Source organism: Clarias gariepinus, chromosome 28 (assembly GCF_024256425.1).
Source record: "Clarias gariepinus isolate MV-2021 ecotype Netherlands chromosome 28, CGAR_prim_01v2, whole genome shotgun sequence".
NCBI classification, from domain to species: Eukaryota; Metazoa; Chordata; class Actinopteri; order Siluriformes; family Clariidae; genus Clarias; species Clarias gariepinus.
The window spans coordinates 15,407,324-15,425,000 of record NC_071127.1 but is presented as its reverse complement, the minus strand read 5'-3'; the positions used below and the strand labels follow the sequence as shown (position 1 = coordinate 15,425,000).

The following is a 17,677-nucleotide window of genomic DNA, read 5'->3' as shown; positions in this document are numbered from 1 at the left end:
TAATGTACGTACGTCTTACGTTTTTTCTTTTTTCTGCATCTGGATTCCCCTGAGACTTTTGACATCACTTCACCTGGAGGTGAGAAGAGGGGTTTTTTAAACATCTGGATGTGAGAGAGAGAGAGGAAACGAGATATAAAGTTTGTTCTGTTGCGAGAAGCGCTTGTGTGATTAGTGAGTGTATAAATGTGTGTGTGTGTGTGTGTGTGTCGTTGATCTTTATGACATGCTGCCATTTGGAGAGAGTGTTGAAAGTGTGCGTGAGGGAGTGTGTGAGTGTGTGCATGCATGTGCGTCTGAGAAGCTACGCCTCGGGACATGTGCGGTTGTCGAAACGTGATCGGTTTTACTGCCGCGGTTCGAGCAGATGTGTGTAGCGAATATAAATGCGCCACAGCGATAATCAAAGAGTTACGCCATCATTCTTTACTCCTGATTTATCTTCGTGTGTGTGTGTGTGTGTGTGTTTGTGCAGATCATTAAGGTCTTTAGCGAAGATGGTGTTGGGAAGGTGGTGGAAGTTCCCGCGCACATGACCGCCAGAGACGTGTGCCAGCTCCTGGTTTATAAAAGTCACTGCCTGGATGACAACTGCTGGACTTTGGTAGAGCATCATCCCTTACTCGGAATAGGTAAGTGTGTGTGTGTGTGTGTGTGTGTGTGTGTGTGTGTGTTAGAGATCGCGACCTGGTCCTAGGGCTCTTTCTGTTCTGTCCTATCCTTACCAAGACCGTAAGTCCAGTCCGTCAAAGTATCACCTCTTTGCGGTTACTTCTTGCTTCATGTTTGTAATCATAAAAGCATTTTTGAAAAAAAAAAAAGATCAAAGGCGGAGGCTGTCGGACGACTGGGAACGAGGAACGACTGGGATGCTCTCCAGTAAGGGGACAGAGCGTGACTGGGATTGATAATCTGCTAATCTGGCTGCTAGTTACCGTGGACACACGTGTGGACACCTGGTTCTTAGTCTGATCGCAAGATTAAAACCGAGTACGTTGCCATGGCGATGCATGAAAGGAGAACATCCTGATTGGCGTAGTGTCACACATCAGTTTTTTTTACCTATATACATATACACATACACACATACTGCAGGGAAAAAATGAAGGGAACACCTAGTCCTGGTTTGACTTGAACCTTGCATACACATATGAGGGGGCGTTCAAATCAAACCGGGACTTGAGTACGTATATATCATTATAATTATGTCCTTAGTCTTAAGTTGGAAGTTTACCAAACCCTAGAGATGTCCTACAGAGCAAAGGTAATGGTGTTGTCCAGGTGCGAGGGACGGTGATGCGACTCCTGTTCCGCGGATTATTCAGAATGAGATTTCCCGTGAGAATCAGATCGAAAAGGTGCACTAGGCGGGTTTGGCTGTCTCTGATGAAGCACCTACGCGATGATAAAGGAATCGTCTAGGATGAAAATCTACATAGCGTATCCGTAGGAAGTCTTTTTTCTAAGCAAATTCAAATTGTCACATACACACACTCAGTACGATATGCAGAATCAAAATAAAAGATTATTTATAGGAAATTAAATAGACAGTAAATTTAGCTAAAATAAGAATAATAACCCTATAGAGGAGAAAATATACAATATAAGAAAACCTAGCTAGAAGAATATAGACATTTTAGTTTGGAGATCAAAGCTGGCACTTTCTATGCAAGACAAGTGAAAAAAAAAAAAAAAGTCAAAATCCTTCCTCAGGGTATGATGTCATAACCCGACCGGGCGTGTTGCGATCGTCCAGCTGACACCCGATCGGCTGCGGCTTCAGCAGTACGTCGTGTCCGGCGGAGTCGGATGGACCGCTGATGGATCAGGACACTTTAGATGTGATCTCGGAGCTAACGCTAGCCCCGACATCGCAACATGGCAACCTTCCAAAAAAAAACCCGTTCCTCTTACATAAGCCATTAGCTGCGCGGCTCCTTACTGAGCTCTGATCAGCCCTACTGCTCAATGCAATCAAGCTAAATACATGACCTCATCTCTCTGCAATGCTTCTCTCTCTCTCTCTCTCTCTCTCTCTCTCTCTCTTTGTGCTCTGATTGCGTTTGTATTGTGCGGCTGGGTGGAGATGTGTGTCTGCTTTCTTTTGCAGAAACACTCACGCGGAGATGGGAATTATTAAAATACATAATGAAACACATCATAAAACTTCTTAATCTTCGTTAGCATAAACACTTCTTTCCTGTGCAAGTTAATACTGGTGCATATTTTCTTTCTTTACACACACACACACACACACACGGAAATATTCTCATTTTAACTGTGCCCTCAGGCAAAAGTGTCATATGAATACACAGAGCTAAGACTGCCTTGTCTACATTTCTCTCTCAATCTCTTACACACTCTTACACACACACACACACACACACACACACACATAAACATATACACTGTTTGGGAAACTCTTGTTACACCTAATCATGTTTGCGGGACACTAAATCCCAGAGAGACTGCTGGCTTTAAACTAAAGCGTACACACACACACACACACACACATGCAACTGTAATTGTAATAATTTCCTTTCCATTCTTGTGTGTGTGTGTAACGCTCGCTTCGACACCACCAGGTTATCGGTGCGGTTGCAATTAAAGCCACGGTTGCGTCATAACTTCCTGTCCTTCGGTTTGCATTGTTGTAATGTAGTTCTAATAAATTGCTTTCGTGTGTGTGTGTGTGTGTGTGTGTGTGTGTGTGTGTGTGTGTGTGTGCTGGTAGAGAGGTGTCTGGAGGACCACGAACTGGTGGTTCAGGTGCAGGCCTGCATGTCTCCGGAGAGCAAGTTCCTGTTCAGGAAGAACTACGCCAAATACGAGTTCTTCAGGAACCCGCTGGTGAGAACATCCACATTATAACTACCATCATTATGCCACTATCATCAGGAGGTCGCAGGTTCGATTCCCACGCGATGCTCCAGACAAGTTTTTAACTGGGAGCCTAAAACGGAGAGAAGATTGAGCTTCTATAGTACGTCAATCGTAGAGACCGAGATCATGCAAAGCAATAAGGGCAAACACGCATACACACTCATTCACACACTACGGGCAATTCGGGAACGCCAATTAGACTCATCTGCATGTCTTTGGACTGTGGGAGGAAACCGGCGTACCCGAAGGAAACCCACCCACGACAAAACTCGACGCACATGCAGTCGGGAATCGAACCCGGAACCTGGAGGTGCAAGACGACACTGCTAACCCCTACACCGCCTTTTATTTAATCTCATAATACGCGATACTTTCCAAATAGTGCATGTGCCAGTTTTCATTTTTGTGCATTAATATGTTTTTATGTAACAGAAGCTTTCTGTCTCTCTCTGGCTTGTACAGAATTTCTTCCCAGAACAAATGGTGGCATGGTGTCAAGAGTCCAATGGCACGATCCCACCATCCCAACTTCTGCAGGTGAGCACACACACACACACACACACACACACACACACACACACACACACACACACACACACACACACACACACACACACACACACACACTCACTGTATACACACATCATGTGCACTGCAGTATACTAGGGTAAGAATGATGATTCACTGAAATATGACTCGGATTGCACTGTGTGAGCTTATACGAGGGGCGTTCGAGTCAAACCGGGATTTCTCGAAAGAGGTGATCTCGTTAAGTCTGGTGGCACAAACGTATGAAACGTATGGGTTTGGAGCCCACCGCAGTCGTTCGCGTCAGCATTCAGTGAATTTCGACTAAATGACTATGATTTGTCGCCAGCTTGCATCCGTCCACACACAATCGTCCGCGTACACCACATGCACGTTACAGGATCTTGGCTGGGGGTTATCGCCACCTCTTCCATACAGTCCAAGCTATTTCCACATGATTGGGTGTATTAAAGGAGTTCCTGGGAGGCCAGCGTTTCAGATCCGAAGTGTGGCTCTGGCATACTGAGAAACTTTTCTACCTTGATGGTATTCGATCATTAGTGTAGCAGGGGATTATATAGAGAAATTTTGCTCTCATAACTGTGTTGTGTTATTCTGCAAAAAGTCCCTGTTTGACTTGAAAATATATGACAAAGGATACATGTTTTTTTTTTGTGTAAGACAAGATGAGGAGGGGGGGGATTTTCTCTGTTGAGGAAAGCTAAATAACTAGTCTCTAGATGGTTTCCTGCTCTCCTCCCCCATACAGAATTTCTTGAATTCCAGCCGCTGCCCTGAGATCCAGGGCTTCCTTTACATGAAGGAGACGGGCCGCAAGTCCTGGAAGAAGCTTTACATGTTCCTGCGCCGCTCCGGACTCTACTACTCCACTAAAGGGATATCCAAGGCAAGGAATATCCGACTGTTGTTTTTTTTTCTGTTGTTTGCTTTATGTGCATTTTAAATAAGAAGTTTTTCCAAATTGGGTTTTGTGGTTCACGAGCCAATGTACTGTACATGAAGTGCATCGTTTGCCGCATGTGGTGCAATCTGGAAGTGATTCCACATGCTTGGACATCATTGGAGGGATCAGTTATGGGTCAGATAAATGAAAGTGAGATTTGGTTTATGGTATGTATATACAGTTACAGTTAAAGCTATGCACACATTCAGGACAGTAGTGTCAAATTCAATTTAAAAAATGATAATAATAATAATAATGCTAGATTGAAAAATATTTATTAATTCATAGGCGATATTGATTTTAAATAAATTGCAATGAACACATTTTTCATACCGAACCAGCTGAATTAAAGGGCCCCTATTATGCATAATGTCATTATTTCATTTTATTTTTTTACAGTATAAACAAAAATCATGAGAGGGGGAAAAAAAAGGATTCCCTGCTTTTTTTTTTTTTTTTTGGATTTTTCCAATTTTCTTCCCCCCTAATTTAGTCGTGGCCAATTCCTCCCCGTCACTAGGGGGCTCCCACATTAAGGCTACTACTACCACTCAGCCGGGAGGGCGAAGACTATCACGTGTTTCCTCCGAACTGCGTGACGTCAGCCGACCGCATCTTTTCGAACTGCTCGCTCACGCACCGTTAGGGGCGGAGTAACACACTCGGAGGAAAGCGCTAGCCGCTCCTTTCGCGTGCGCGAGCTCACAGACGCCCCTGATTGGCTGTAGAGCCGTGACTAATGTGGGAGCACAAGTACCTCTCATCCCTCCCCCCTGAGAGAGCTCGGCCAATCAGCTCTCTCTGTGCCTCCGGCTGTGAGAGGAAATCAGCATCACCCGGGGTTCGAACCAGCGCTCCCCGGATGATAGTGCGAGCACTTTACCACTGCGCCACTCGGAGGCCCGGATTCCCTGCATTTTGTCCTTTTTCCCACTTTTGTATTCGCCAGGACTAAAACAAGCCAATTAGTTTTTCCTCCCCTAATGTGACCTCATATAGGACGATCCTCTTCCAGGCTTGTTGCTCAGCTGGAGGGGTGTAGCTCATTTACTGTACATACTGTATACACTGAAAAAAACATGCACTATTTGAGCATTATTTTGCTCATGCATTATTTTGAGCATGCATGCATTATTATTATGTTGGATTTTATGCAAAGCGTTAACACAGACACACCTTGCGGGACCTAAGAGACAATATTGGTCTTTTTGCATTAGATTGTAGCTTAAAATTTTCATCCATTCACCATTTATTCCTAAAACGTTTCAGTCTGTGAGTGAGTGAGTGATTTGCTATTAATTGTTAAGCCTTATCAAGAATCTCTTTGATTTCTCACCTGCGGCCTGGATAGGATACCGAGGCCTATATGGATCTGCCGCATTCTTCCATACTATATGTCATCCCACGCATGATAGGAATTGACAATAAACAAGGCATTTTGGACCAAATCTTTCGGCGTCTAAATCGATACGTGGGATCCCTTCAGCACCGTGACTCACCGTAACAAAGTTTGATTGCGGTCTTGAGATCATACTAGATCAAATAAGGGGAATGTGGGAAAGCTCTCTTAATTACAGTATATATACTGTCCATTTTATTCCACATTTTTCTTGGGCCTTTTCCCTCTCTCGGGGTCGCCGCATCAGATCTATTGATCAACAAGTTTACTAGCACAGGTTTTTATATCAGATTTCTGCTCTGCACAAGATCTCCAGGGGCTGCATATTATATACTGTATGGGCATAGGGTCAAGGGCCTTGCTCAATGGCAAGTGGTGCAGCTCGGACCGCCGACCCTCATACTGTTTACGCGCTTATCCAGAGCGAATTACATTTTTATCTCATTATACTGTACATCTGAGCAGTTCAGGGTTAAGGGCCTCGCTCAAGGGCCCAACAGTGGCATCTGGGTGGTGCTGGTGTTTGAACCTGAGCAGTAGCCTTAACCATTCTCAAGTCACCTTTGCAGAACTCTTTGGCAAATCATTCCGGATTAATACGGCTCATCTCTTATTTCCTTGCGAAGGAAAAAGCCGGCTCATTCTGGTGTATTTTTTTTTTTTCTTTCTCATAGCAGTACACTCAGATGTTAAATCCTGAGCATAAAGCGTATAAATGTCTTCAGTCTGGTTATGCAATCGATATAATTGAAAAAAAAAAATGACATTCTTATTTTGTACAGGTCTACTATTTAACGCTTTAATTTGAAGTTTAGGGTATTAAACTTTGACTGTTTAGGGTATTAATATGTGTTCGTTTTTTGCTGTGTTTATTTTGCTTGTGGCATGATCAGGAGCCCAGGCATCTGCAGTTGCTGTCAGATTTGGAGGAGAACAGCGTGTTCACCATGACGACAGGCAAGAAAGTGCACAACGCTCCCACAGACTACCAGTTCTGCATTAAGGTAACAGAAAAGCACAAAGGGGGAAAAAAATTAAATAAAAAGATTTTTCCTTTATTTTCACTGTATCACCGCATGCACACACAAAATGATTCGCTGTTTATAGTATTCCCGAGAATGTTGTCAAGCTTGTTTTGATGAAGGAGTTAAACTGGGTTATTATTATTATTATTATTACTGTATAATTTTTTGGGTAATTTGATTACAGCCTACTAAGGGCACAACGGAGTTGAAGGATCTGAAGATGCTTTGTGCTGAGGATGAGCAGAGCAGAACATGCTGGATGACTGGGTTCAGAGTGTTTAAGGTACACACACACACACACACACACACACACACACACACACACACACACTATTTCGCCATGCATTAGACTTGCAAACTAGTCAACCATGTCATGTGCCATTGTTCGGGCTCAAGTCTGAATTTTATGAACATTAAAATCAATTTTATTATACCAATCTCATGATTTATTGAAGGCCATTACCTAATAATTGTTGTATTGTAGAGTAATTTAGCATTGTTAAGTAGTATTGCTACTTATATTAATAATAATACAACTGTTAGTTATAATAATATTATTAATAAAGATAATAACGCTGGTTATTAAGCACTGTAGGATTGCACCTTCAGGGTCCGGGTTCGATTCCCGTTCTCCCTGTTGCTTGGTGGGTTTCCTTCACGCCCCACAGTCTAAAGACGTACAGATTAAGATGCGGTGTAAAGCGGTATAGATGATGAGTGAGTGATGATAATGCTGAATTTTATTATTCTTGTGTGCAGTATGGAATTCTGCTTTACCAGAACTACAAGATCCCTCACCAAAGACAAGCACCAGTCTCAAACTTCACAGCACCAGTGGTGAGCACTTCAGCTTCTTCTTCGTCTTTTTTTATGAACGTACATACAGTAGAATAAAAGTAACACTTTTACACCTTAACACTTCTCATACTTTAATACCTGGCCAAATACAGTATGTCCACTACAATATGGCCTGATTTTACGTATTAAATATTGATTACTAAACCTGCAGGGGTGTTTTGACAGCCACCTGACATGTACATGAAACAGTCTGTATCTTGATCCGATTTCTCTGTAGAGGAGCGTGTCAGAGAATTCACTCGTTGCCATGGATTTCTCGGGGAGGACAGGCCGCGTGATTGACAACCCTGTGGAAGCGATGAGTGCGGCGATGGAGGAAGGACATACTTGGAGGGTAAGTTTCGTTCACGTACAGTACAGTACAGGCTTAAATAGATACTGTGCTTCATTTATTAAGATTCATATGAACAAATTCATCCATGAGTTGATTGCAGGCGATTTTTGTTTTTTTATTGGTATTCATGAAAATTGAGATTTAGGTACAAAAAAAATGTCATTCTTTAATCTCTTTTGTCCCAAAAAAAAGGGGGGAAAAAACTGTTGGACAAATTTTCTAGCAGAATTTCTAATAAATAAAGTTCGTAAAACAGATGTGGACTAGATGACTTCATCAAACATTCACTGCCTGCCTGCAATTATAGTTGTTTCCAAGAAGAAGAAACAACTATAAAAACCTGAGATAGCTAGAATTAGGTTAAGAATTATCCAGTGCATTTTTAACACCAGAAAAAATAATTCTAAACCATCATCTTCATTTAAGGAATGAATATTTTTAAAAAGTTGCGTGATTAAAAGTGGAGAGTAGAAATCAGAGCTAGGTTTAATAGTAATAGTAAGAGCATGGGATTGGGACTAAACAGCTGTGAGGCCATCAGAAACCCACATTAGTGAGACTAATCAGGAAAAAAAGGCTTCAGTTGGCTAGAGAGCATACAGATGGTGTAGGCATATTCCAGTGAAAGAGTGGTTCTGGGAGCATGAGAGATCTTTTTCCCCAAATTCCCCAAATCTACAGTAGAAGCTCGCGTGTGAGGATTGCTCGGTGACGGGATGCTTTGTCATCGTGTAGCATTCAGTTTTTCGCACTTCACAGATCCGGATCGAGATGTGGAAAAACTGCAGACATGATAACATGATGTTCAGAATAGCACCATCTCGATGTACACAGGATTATGTGTTTTGGCACACTGGCTTATGAATGATGGTGCTCCCTGTCACTGTGTGTGTAGCTTTGTGCTGCCACTTGTTGGCATGTTACAAAACTAGTCTTTTGATACCACTCGTATTAAAGAGAGCGGCGGCATGGTAGCAGGACCTACCACCATTGGCCTTCACGTTAACTAGTTGGACTAGAGAGGTTCCTGGATGGATGGATGGATGGACGGACGGATGGATGCATGGATGGATGGATGGATTTAAGAGTGGAGAAAAACATTAAGCTCTGACAAAAACTGCAAATGTTGGTAGATCTGGTAATTTTACATATACAGTAAGAATGTGACTAATCTGTGTATTGTACGATAGGCATCAAAAAGAACAATTGGCAAAATTTTATGTATGAATTACATTTAATTCCACACGCTTGTTTTATGTCAATTAAGACGAGGACAAAAGACTAGGACTGCAGTTTAAACAAAGAAAATTATATCAGTTTGTGTGATAAGCTTTTGGGACCATTGCATTTTAAGGAGCTTTGTGGGCTTCAGTAAATGTGCTGTGAAAGTGTTCATGCATTTAACAAGTGATTGAAAGCAAATCTGCCTCTGGCATTGTAGGGTTTTTTATTTGTTAAAGCCTAAAAACATTTTTACGTGACTTTACATGAGATTTGTTGTTATACGTGTTTATATGATGTATTAATCCTTTTTCTGCATAGAAACGAAGTCAGAGAATGAATGTAACGGGCCACCCTACTTCTCCGCATCAATCCACTTTAAGCTCAGGTAGGCACACTGATCAGTTAAACGTCCAAAAAAAAAAAAAAAAAACTAGAAACAACATATTTCATATTTTCTCAAAACCCAAACTTGGTTCCGGAGGAACTCTTGTCCTACACACTTTAGCGTTTTACTGAAATAATGCTTTATCACATCTACCGATTGAGGAAAAGCTATTAGCGTATTAATTAAGATGAGTTGTAAGCTGGGAAATGCTTAACGGTCTAGGGCAAGGGGTCCTCCGGGACCAAGGTTGGGAACCTGCGCCTGAGACTAAAATATGGGTTACGATGTCTGCAGCGATCCACCGGACACAACTGTGGTTCCACGGCCGCATCATGAGGGACGAGTCCCACCGTATGATGATGCAGCAGGGTCAGGTGGACGGGTAAGATCCTAAAATTGCAAATGAATTAGTTTTTGTTGAGCATATACACTTAACATTTTATAGTACTCATTTTTGTTTTTTTTGTTTTTTTTTCTCAAGGTTGTTTCTTTTGCGGGATAGTCAGAGCAAGCCAAAGGCTTTTGTACTCACTCTGTGCCATCACCAGAAGGTCAGACACTTCCAGATCTTGCCTGTGAGACTTTAACTTTTATTCTGACTTTTACTTGACATTTCAAACCAATCTATACAGTGAATGTGTGCCACGAAAATCCTGTTCAAGATTCGCACTTTTTTGTTTGTTTGTTCTCAGTACGAAGAGGACGGTCAGATCTTCTTCAGCCTTGACGATGGTTCCACCAAGTTCACAGACCTGATCCACCTGGTAGAATTCTACCAACTTAACAAAGGAGTCTTACCCTGCAAACTCAAACACCCCTGCACCATGGTTGCCTTATGACGTCCCCCAACCCTTCCCACCCCTGTTCACACCCTTTGGAACGAACTGCCATTGCGTCCTTGCACCAATGGCTGAGAACAAAGAAAGTCGTATCCCTCCTCCATGATAAGCTCACAGTTTTCAAGACATGAAGAACCTTTTCTCAGTCGTTTATATCTCGTCTCTGGGATCATTGCAGACCTGATGGCTCACTTGGTCCATTTAATGTAACACTGCCAATGTATTTCACATTTTTCCAAGCCAGTCTTGGTCACCTCAAGACTTCATCCCAGAGAAGGCCTTGATGCTACAGTACGATGCAGAAGATACTCTCACAATTGCAGAAAGATGGTCATATCTTTTCTGTTGCTTATGCCTTGTAATATTACTTGATAATATTTGATTGGTATTTGCGGGATTGCTGATTGTTTCATACTTAGTATTTTGCACTTTCGAGCTGAAAACGGGTGGCCCACTTTACCGTTAAAATGCCCCTGTCCTCGTTTCACCCCCTCCTTCCCATGGCCTCGTGGTGACTAAGCCTCAGTGGGGGATTCCTGTGTGGTAATTGGATTACAGCACAACACAAGCCCTGTCGGAGCTTCCTATTGACGAGGTTACAGCTGACGTCTTTTTTTCTTTGCACTGTGCTCAGTCCAAGCTATTCTCCAGCGTGTCCTTTTTGCCTTAGAGACCTGAGGGCACTGGGATGAAGCTGTGTTGCGTTCGGTCAGTTTGGAGACTGAGACGTTCCACGGGGAAGCTGCACATCATATCGGCTTGAGAAATTCATTTTGATTTGTGGATACAATGCATCTATATTAGGGGGACAAAAAGTCACTTTTAATTGAAGTGCAATATTTTCTAAGTACAGCCTATGGGGGAGTTAAGGAAACTTGACCCAGGCCCTGAGTGGCTGCCTTAAAAAAAACTTGACCCATCCTCAAGTTGCTGATTTTTGACTACCCAGAGCACAATCACTGAGTTAAACGATTAGCCCTTCTCTGGCTATGTAGCAAGTTATTATTATTATTATTATTATTATTATTATTTCTTTAAAATTCTGGAAAGTTTTACATTTTACAATTATCTTCACATCATTTTGCTATCCTTGAGCCACATGAACATATGAAAGGTGTAAAAAGGCCCCATTTGTACCTTGAATTAACATGTGATCTGATCTGATCTGATCTGATCGGTTACAAAACACAGAATGCATTATTATCAGAATATGTTTCGATCATTTACTCCAGTGTTTCTCTCAACCAAGCCAACACGTTGCAATTCTTCCTTTCACCTGATGGTGGCAGCAGACTATGTTAACATAAGCTAGCTAGCTAAATTTTAAGATCCTTTTTTTCTTTTTCATTAATTAATAATTAAGTTAATAACTAATAATAATTAATGGCTACAGAATAGGGTTGCAAATTTCTCACAGTTTTCTCGACTAATATTTAACCATGATAAAAAAAACACATTGCAATCTTAAGTTATATTTAAACAATTCTAACAGCACAATCAACAAATATTTTTTTGTTTTTGAGAATAATTTGTCTTGCAGCTTATTAAAAACAATGCCACTAAAAATGCAGTGTCCAATATCGTACACTGCCTAGACTGCTAGTGCGCCCTCTTGTGGTGTATGGATTATTGCGTATGTAAGCGACTGAGAAACATTATGCAAAACAAGCATTATCAGTTGGTCATGAATTCTAAGTGTCAATTGATCAAGTAACGAATAATCGTTAACATTATTCCTTCTACAAATACAAAAAAAAAAGCTAATTGTCCTTGTGGGAAGAATTTCAAGAGCTGGGAAGAAGAATAGTTTTTTGTCGAGAGACTGCTGTGGTAATCTAACATCATGAGACAAACATTATGAAACAAATCGTGAGGATTAGAGGGTTAGGATCCTGAAGCAGCTGGAAGCTTTCTTGGCAAAAGTCCCAGTTCAGAACATTACTGGAGCTAATAAGTGGAGCTGCTTCTAACCATTAAGCACGGAATAAGTTTCATGAATCCTTGAAGTGGTGAATATCAGTTTTCCTAAAAGGAATCACTTTATAAATTTCATCTTGTATCTCATAACTCCAGCCGTCCGGTGATACCCTGCTGCAGTTACTTCATTAAAATAAAATTCACTATATTAGAGCCGACCTGAGTCAGACAAAGTCCAGGGGTCTTGCATCGGCTTCACGCCTACTGTAACTAGCTGACATTATTGTGCAATTATGATTATGTGGTGTTGGTGGAGGTAGGGGGAGGAGCTATGATTACACTGCGTTTAAATGTGAGCTTTAGTGATTCGTTATCCAGATGTTGATATACAGACATCAATGCACATGTTAATGTGAGATACAAATGGAGCCAAAGAGAAAATATGCACGAACATTTAAAAGAAGAATGTTCGCAGGGGTTTGTCGGGAGTCCTGAGTGCAATCAGAAAACCTTTACGTCTGTGTCGGTCCATGAGGAGCTCTGATGGAGAAGAAGTAGTGCAAGTTTCAGTATACAGACCTGTGAATATGCCACAGTCGCACTGCGGCACAATCCTCCATGTCCTACACTGGCCCACAAGTCTTAAGCTATGATCTCATCCTACGGTTTGATAAAACTCACACAACCGACTGTTAAAACCGCTCAGAATGTATCACACTTGTGATCGAGCGATGTGCATGTTAGTCAGTTTTCTAGTATGCAGACAAAATTTTAAATCTGGTGCAAGCAACTTTTCAACGGAATTCAAAACAATTTTTAAGATTGATGCTTAATCTGTGTATTCCAGTATTTTTTTTTTTTAGAATGGGTTTAAATATCCTTGTGAACAGCAACACTGGTCATTTAACGACATACCTACAGAGTGGAAAGTATGTAATGCATGGTTTACGAGGCACATCTTGTAGTCAAGCCTCTGTAACGCCAAGCTGATCCGAATGTACGTACCATAAGACCAGTTTATCAGACATGTGATTTTGGGAGGGGTAAAAAAAAAAAGAATAAGAATGGCCTATACAGGTGTATTTTTTTGCTAATCCTGTGTGCAGTTACAATGCAGTGCAAAAAGCTTTAGTAGCAATATATACACAGTATTGTGCAAAAGCCTTGAGCACCCAAATCCACAAAATTCTTTAGAAAGGAACAGATGCTGAAGGCTGAGTGGTTGAAACGGGCGAGAGGGGAAATGAGGTTGCTGCCAAGGTTGATGCATACATTTTTGCATGTGTTCCTATTTCTTTAAGTGAATCTACATGATGCAATTTTATTTCATTTAATATAAAGAAATGAGGGGCCACAAGACTTTTGCACAGTACTATATAGGTATATATATAAATATATATTTCTGAGTGTGTGAAGCTTAAGCTCTAGATCTAACACTGTATCTATGCTATCAACAGATATGTAAATGAGTTGGGCTCCCAAACGGAATGAAGACTTTACATAGTTGTTGTGTACTTTGCATACTCCATCTCAGTGATTTGTATCAGTGTGCATATTAATGCTATAATGATATTATCTGTTCTCATTTGTAAGTTTTTATAAAATCGTATATTATATTAAGCCCTGTTGCACATGTGAATCTTGTATGTATATATATATTTATATATAAGGTGTCCTGCGAATTGCATTTCAGACCCAGAGTGTGTCCAAGGGGTGACCATAGAGTAAAAAACGAAGATCAAGGGTTTAAAGCAGCATTTCTGGATCTCGTGCACCTTTGATCCATAGGGAGTTGCCACGTTGCATGTTCGCTCTTAGTGGCAGGTCTTTGGTGCCACCTAGTGGTTAATTTCCAAGTGATCCAAGTGATGAAACCTAAAACCAAACAAAAATTTGAGGCTTGTAATGTATTATAACTCAATAAAGACCTAAGATCTAATTATAATGCCTATCTAAATATAAATTCATCAGAAGCATAAAATAGACAACGCAATGGAACGTATCCTTAAGGTGACATCAGTCTACTGTGATAAATGACATCTATAAATAGAATGCAGATTATCATGGTTAAGGGTATAATTAATCATTCAGTTTAATGGTAAAGTATATGTGTGTGTGCAATAAATATTTAGTGTGATTAGATCAATAAACCCTATAGTTTTTGTTAAATAACAAAAATAAATAATATTCACCTTGTCACAATTTCAAACAAATCAACAAGGAGATAACTTATGTATAAAATATTTTCAAGAACTGTGCACTTGTACAACAGTAAAGAAGCAATATTTTAAATTATATAATTAAATGCAATTAATAAAAAACTAGGGAATTGTAACTCGATAATGAAGACATGCACATCTTCATTATCGTGCAATCATGCACATTTTGGGAGATTTATTTCACTCCTAAGTTCAGCCTGTATTTGTCACACATACATTACTGCACAGTAAAATTCTTTATTCTTTATTTATTCTATTCCCATATCCCAGCTTCTTGATAGTAGGCAGGGGTCAGAGCACGGGGTCAGCCATTTTATGGCGCCCCTGGAGCGGACAGGGTTACGGGCCTTGCTTAGGGGCCCAACAGCGGCAACCTGGCAGAGCTGGGGCTCGAACCACCGATCTTCCGCACTTAGAACCTTAACACACTGAGCCACCACTGCCCCCAACTTTGCCTGTAAATATTATTATGCTGGAAGTGCATTCATTTTGTATAGAATATACTTATTTAGAACAAAAGGGGTTATTTTATACCACAAAAAAAGCCCAAACCTCAGATACTGAATGCAGTCGCGGTCTCAAGCTTGGAGAAAATGGAGGGATTGCATTATGAACCCTGTGAGAAGTTGTATGCGTATGGGATGATCTGCTGGGGTCGGGAGCAGCTGAAAGACTAAAATAAGACTTAGAATAATAATCATAATAATCATAATAATCCCATGTTCCAGTGTATGATCTATTTTGTACCTTCCTATTTCTCAATGTTTTCCAGTTTCCTTCCATCTCAACAAAACATGCTGAATGATGAAAATGATAAAAAGGATGCTTAAAATACTCGTGTGTGTGTGTGTGTGTGTGTGTGTGTTTGTGTGTGTGCACGCACATGCATGGCTATAGGGAAACCTTGCAACACACTTTCGATATACACTTTATGGACAAATATTATTTGTATATTTGTCCATAAAGTGTATATCGAATATTATTAGAATATTATTATTTAATATTATTAATTCAATAATTAACAGGGTTGGCTTTTTTGGCCAACCCTGTTAATTATTGAATTCAGGCATTTCAATCAGGTGCTTGTCCCCAGTTCCCCAGTGAAGGGTAATCTTAATGCTTCAGCGTACCAAGACATTTTGGACAATGCTATGCTTCTGACTTTGTGGCAACAGTTTGGGGAAGGCCCTTTTCTATTCCAACGTAACCCAGTGCACTAAGCAAGTACTGTAAGGATGTGGTTTGATGAATTTGTTGTGGAAGAACTTGACCGGCCCTAACACAGAGCCCTGACCTCAACCCCATCGAGCACCTTTGGGATGAACTGGAACGGAGATCACGAGCCAGGCCTTCTCATCCAATATCAGTGCCTGACGTCATAAATGCTTTACAGAATGAATAGGCACGGATTCTCACAGAAACACTCACAAAAATCGTGTGGAGAGCCTTCCAAGACGAGTGGAAGCTGTTATAGCTGTAAAAGGGGGAACCAACTCCATATTGAAGTATATGTATGTGGATACAGTGTCTACTGTAGGGTAGTAAACTGTACCATTCTGAACACTTTATCTTATCCCACTAATGTACAATTAATTACAATTCATAACCATATATGGCTAAAAGTATGTGGACACAAGGTCGTCACACCCATATGTGCTTATTGAACATTTTGTTCCAGATATTGGCTGTTAGAAAGTCAGCATTACTGAGATCAGGCACTGATATACTGAGTGAGGAGAACTGGCTTCCAGTTCATCCCAAATGTGTTAAACACTTCCATAAGTTTACACAGAAATTTTGGTACATCTCTTTCTCTCTTTTTCTCGACAGTTTTTTAGTCAGAAAGCTTTAAAAGCATCGAATCACAATCGAAGGTTCCAGACTCTCGAATCGAACGTCCGTACATAATAGAGAAACAAAGCGGTTTCTGTCCGTTATCGCCACCTAGTGTACAGATTTAAATACAGGTGCCACGTAGACTGTTTACTGTAGCTTAAAATAGAAATTTGAATGCTACTTTTATAGCTGGCTCGTTGGTCTAGGGGTATGATTCTCGCTTTGGGTGCGAGAGGTCCCGGGTTCAAATCCCGGACGAGCCCAAGTATTTTTATTTAAACATGTATTTAATGTTTCTTCATTATATATATGTGTGTGTGTGTGTGTGTGTGTGTATGTGAATGTTAGCATGTGTCTATGCACACTCTTACCCTGTTGTCAATTGGAATCTTTATTAAAAACATCCTTGTAAGTAGAACACCTTTCTTAATGTATGCTTAGTGTTCAATGTGAGTAAAGATATACAACATGAATGTATATAGGTTATCAGAAATCACTCATGCTCACCCATTCTCTATATCACTTATCGCTATACCGCTTATAACAGTGCCAGTCCATCACTGTGCACACACACACACACACACACATGATGTGAAATTCGGAAATCTGCATGTCTTTGGACTGTTGGAGGAAACCGGAGTACCTGGAGGAAACCCACTAAGCACATACATCTCCACACACACACACACACACACACATCCGAAGCAGGATTTGAACCCTCTACCCTGGAAGAGAAGCCTATCCCTATCAAAAAGCAAAAAAAAAAAGCCAAAAGTCAAAAGCATGCACATCTATGTGATGTATATAAACTTTTATGATTTCATTAAATATTTTAGAGTGTACTGTATTCTCCACATCACTTCTATGCATGTACACTTAACCACTTTAATAGGAACATCTGTACTCATTGATGCTCATTGATGCAGTTATCACTCTTAAGTTAATGTTCACTGAACACTGAACAGATCAAGGTCCACTCCTGTCAGGCAAGAATTATTGGTGTACTCAGACAGATTGGGTGAGTCTGTGCCAACCATTGTGTAGTGCACAAGGAGTGGTGTCCAAAAGTATTAAGACAACATATGCATGTATTGTAGTTGTTCCTGTGCACACAACAGGTGATGTCACTAACTAGTTAATTCTTGCCTGGCTGAAGAATAGTGCTAATTAGAATCAGTTGGTTTAAGTTAAGGGATGGTACAAATATGTGGCAGGAGGTTTACTTTATGAAGCCGAAGTGTCATATTCTGAACAAATATATAGTGG

The 17,677-nt window shown here is 40.7% G+C and overlaps 1 protein-coding gene and 1 non-coding gene across 2 annotated transcripts in view; both read left to right on the top strand.

Annotated features, from left to right (window-relative positions):
• Positions 1-14,295, top strand: part of LOC128515777 (growth factor receptor-bound protein 10-like) — a 40,279-nt gene extending 25,984 nt beyond the window's left edge. The window contains exons 6-17 of the mRNA XM_053489937.1: positions 476-632; positions 2,735-2,850; positions 3,346-3,420; positions 4,181-4,318; positions 6,668-6,778; positions 6,984-7,082; positions 7,559-7,636; positions 7,875-7,991; positions 9,534-9,600; positions 9,895-9,982; positions 10,082-10,175; positions 10,293-14,295. Coding sequence (XP_053345912.1) covers positions 476-632; positions 2,735-2,850; positions 3,346-3,420; positions 4,181-4,318; positions 6,668-6,778; positions 6,984-7,082; positions 7,559-7,636; positions 7,875-7,991; positions 9,534-9,600; positions 9,895-9,982; positions 10,082-10,175; positions 10,293-10,439 — 1,287 coding nt within the window. The 3' untranslated portion in view covers positions 10,440-14,295. The remainder of the gene's footprint in view (positions 1-475; positions 633-2,734; positions 2,851-3,345; positions 3,421-4,180; positions 4,319-6,667; positions 6,779-6,983; positions 7,083-7,558; positions 7,637-7,874; positions 7,992-9,533; positions 9,601-9,894; positions 9,983-10,081; positions 10,176-10,292) is intronic.
• A 2,307-nt stretch (positions 14,296-16,602) lies between these two features.
• trnap-ugg (transfer RNA proline (anticodon UGG)) lies at positions 16,603-16,674 on the top strand. Its single transcript has one exon. It is a non-coding gene; the product is annotated as a tRNA-Pro (tRNA).
• The last annotated feature ends 1,003 nt before the right edge of the window (positions 16,675-17,677 follow it).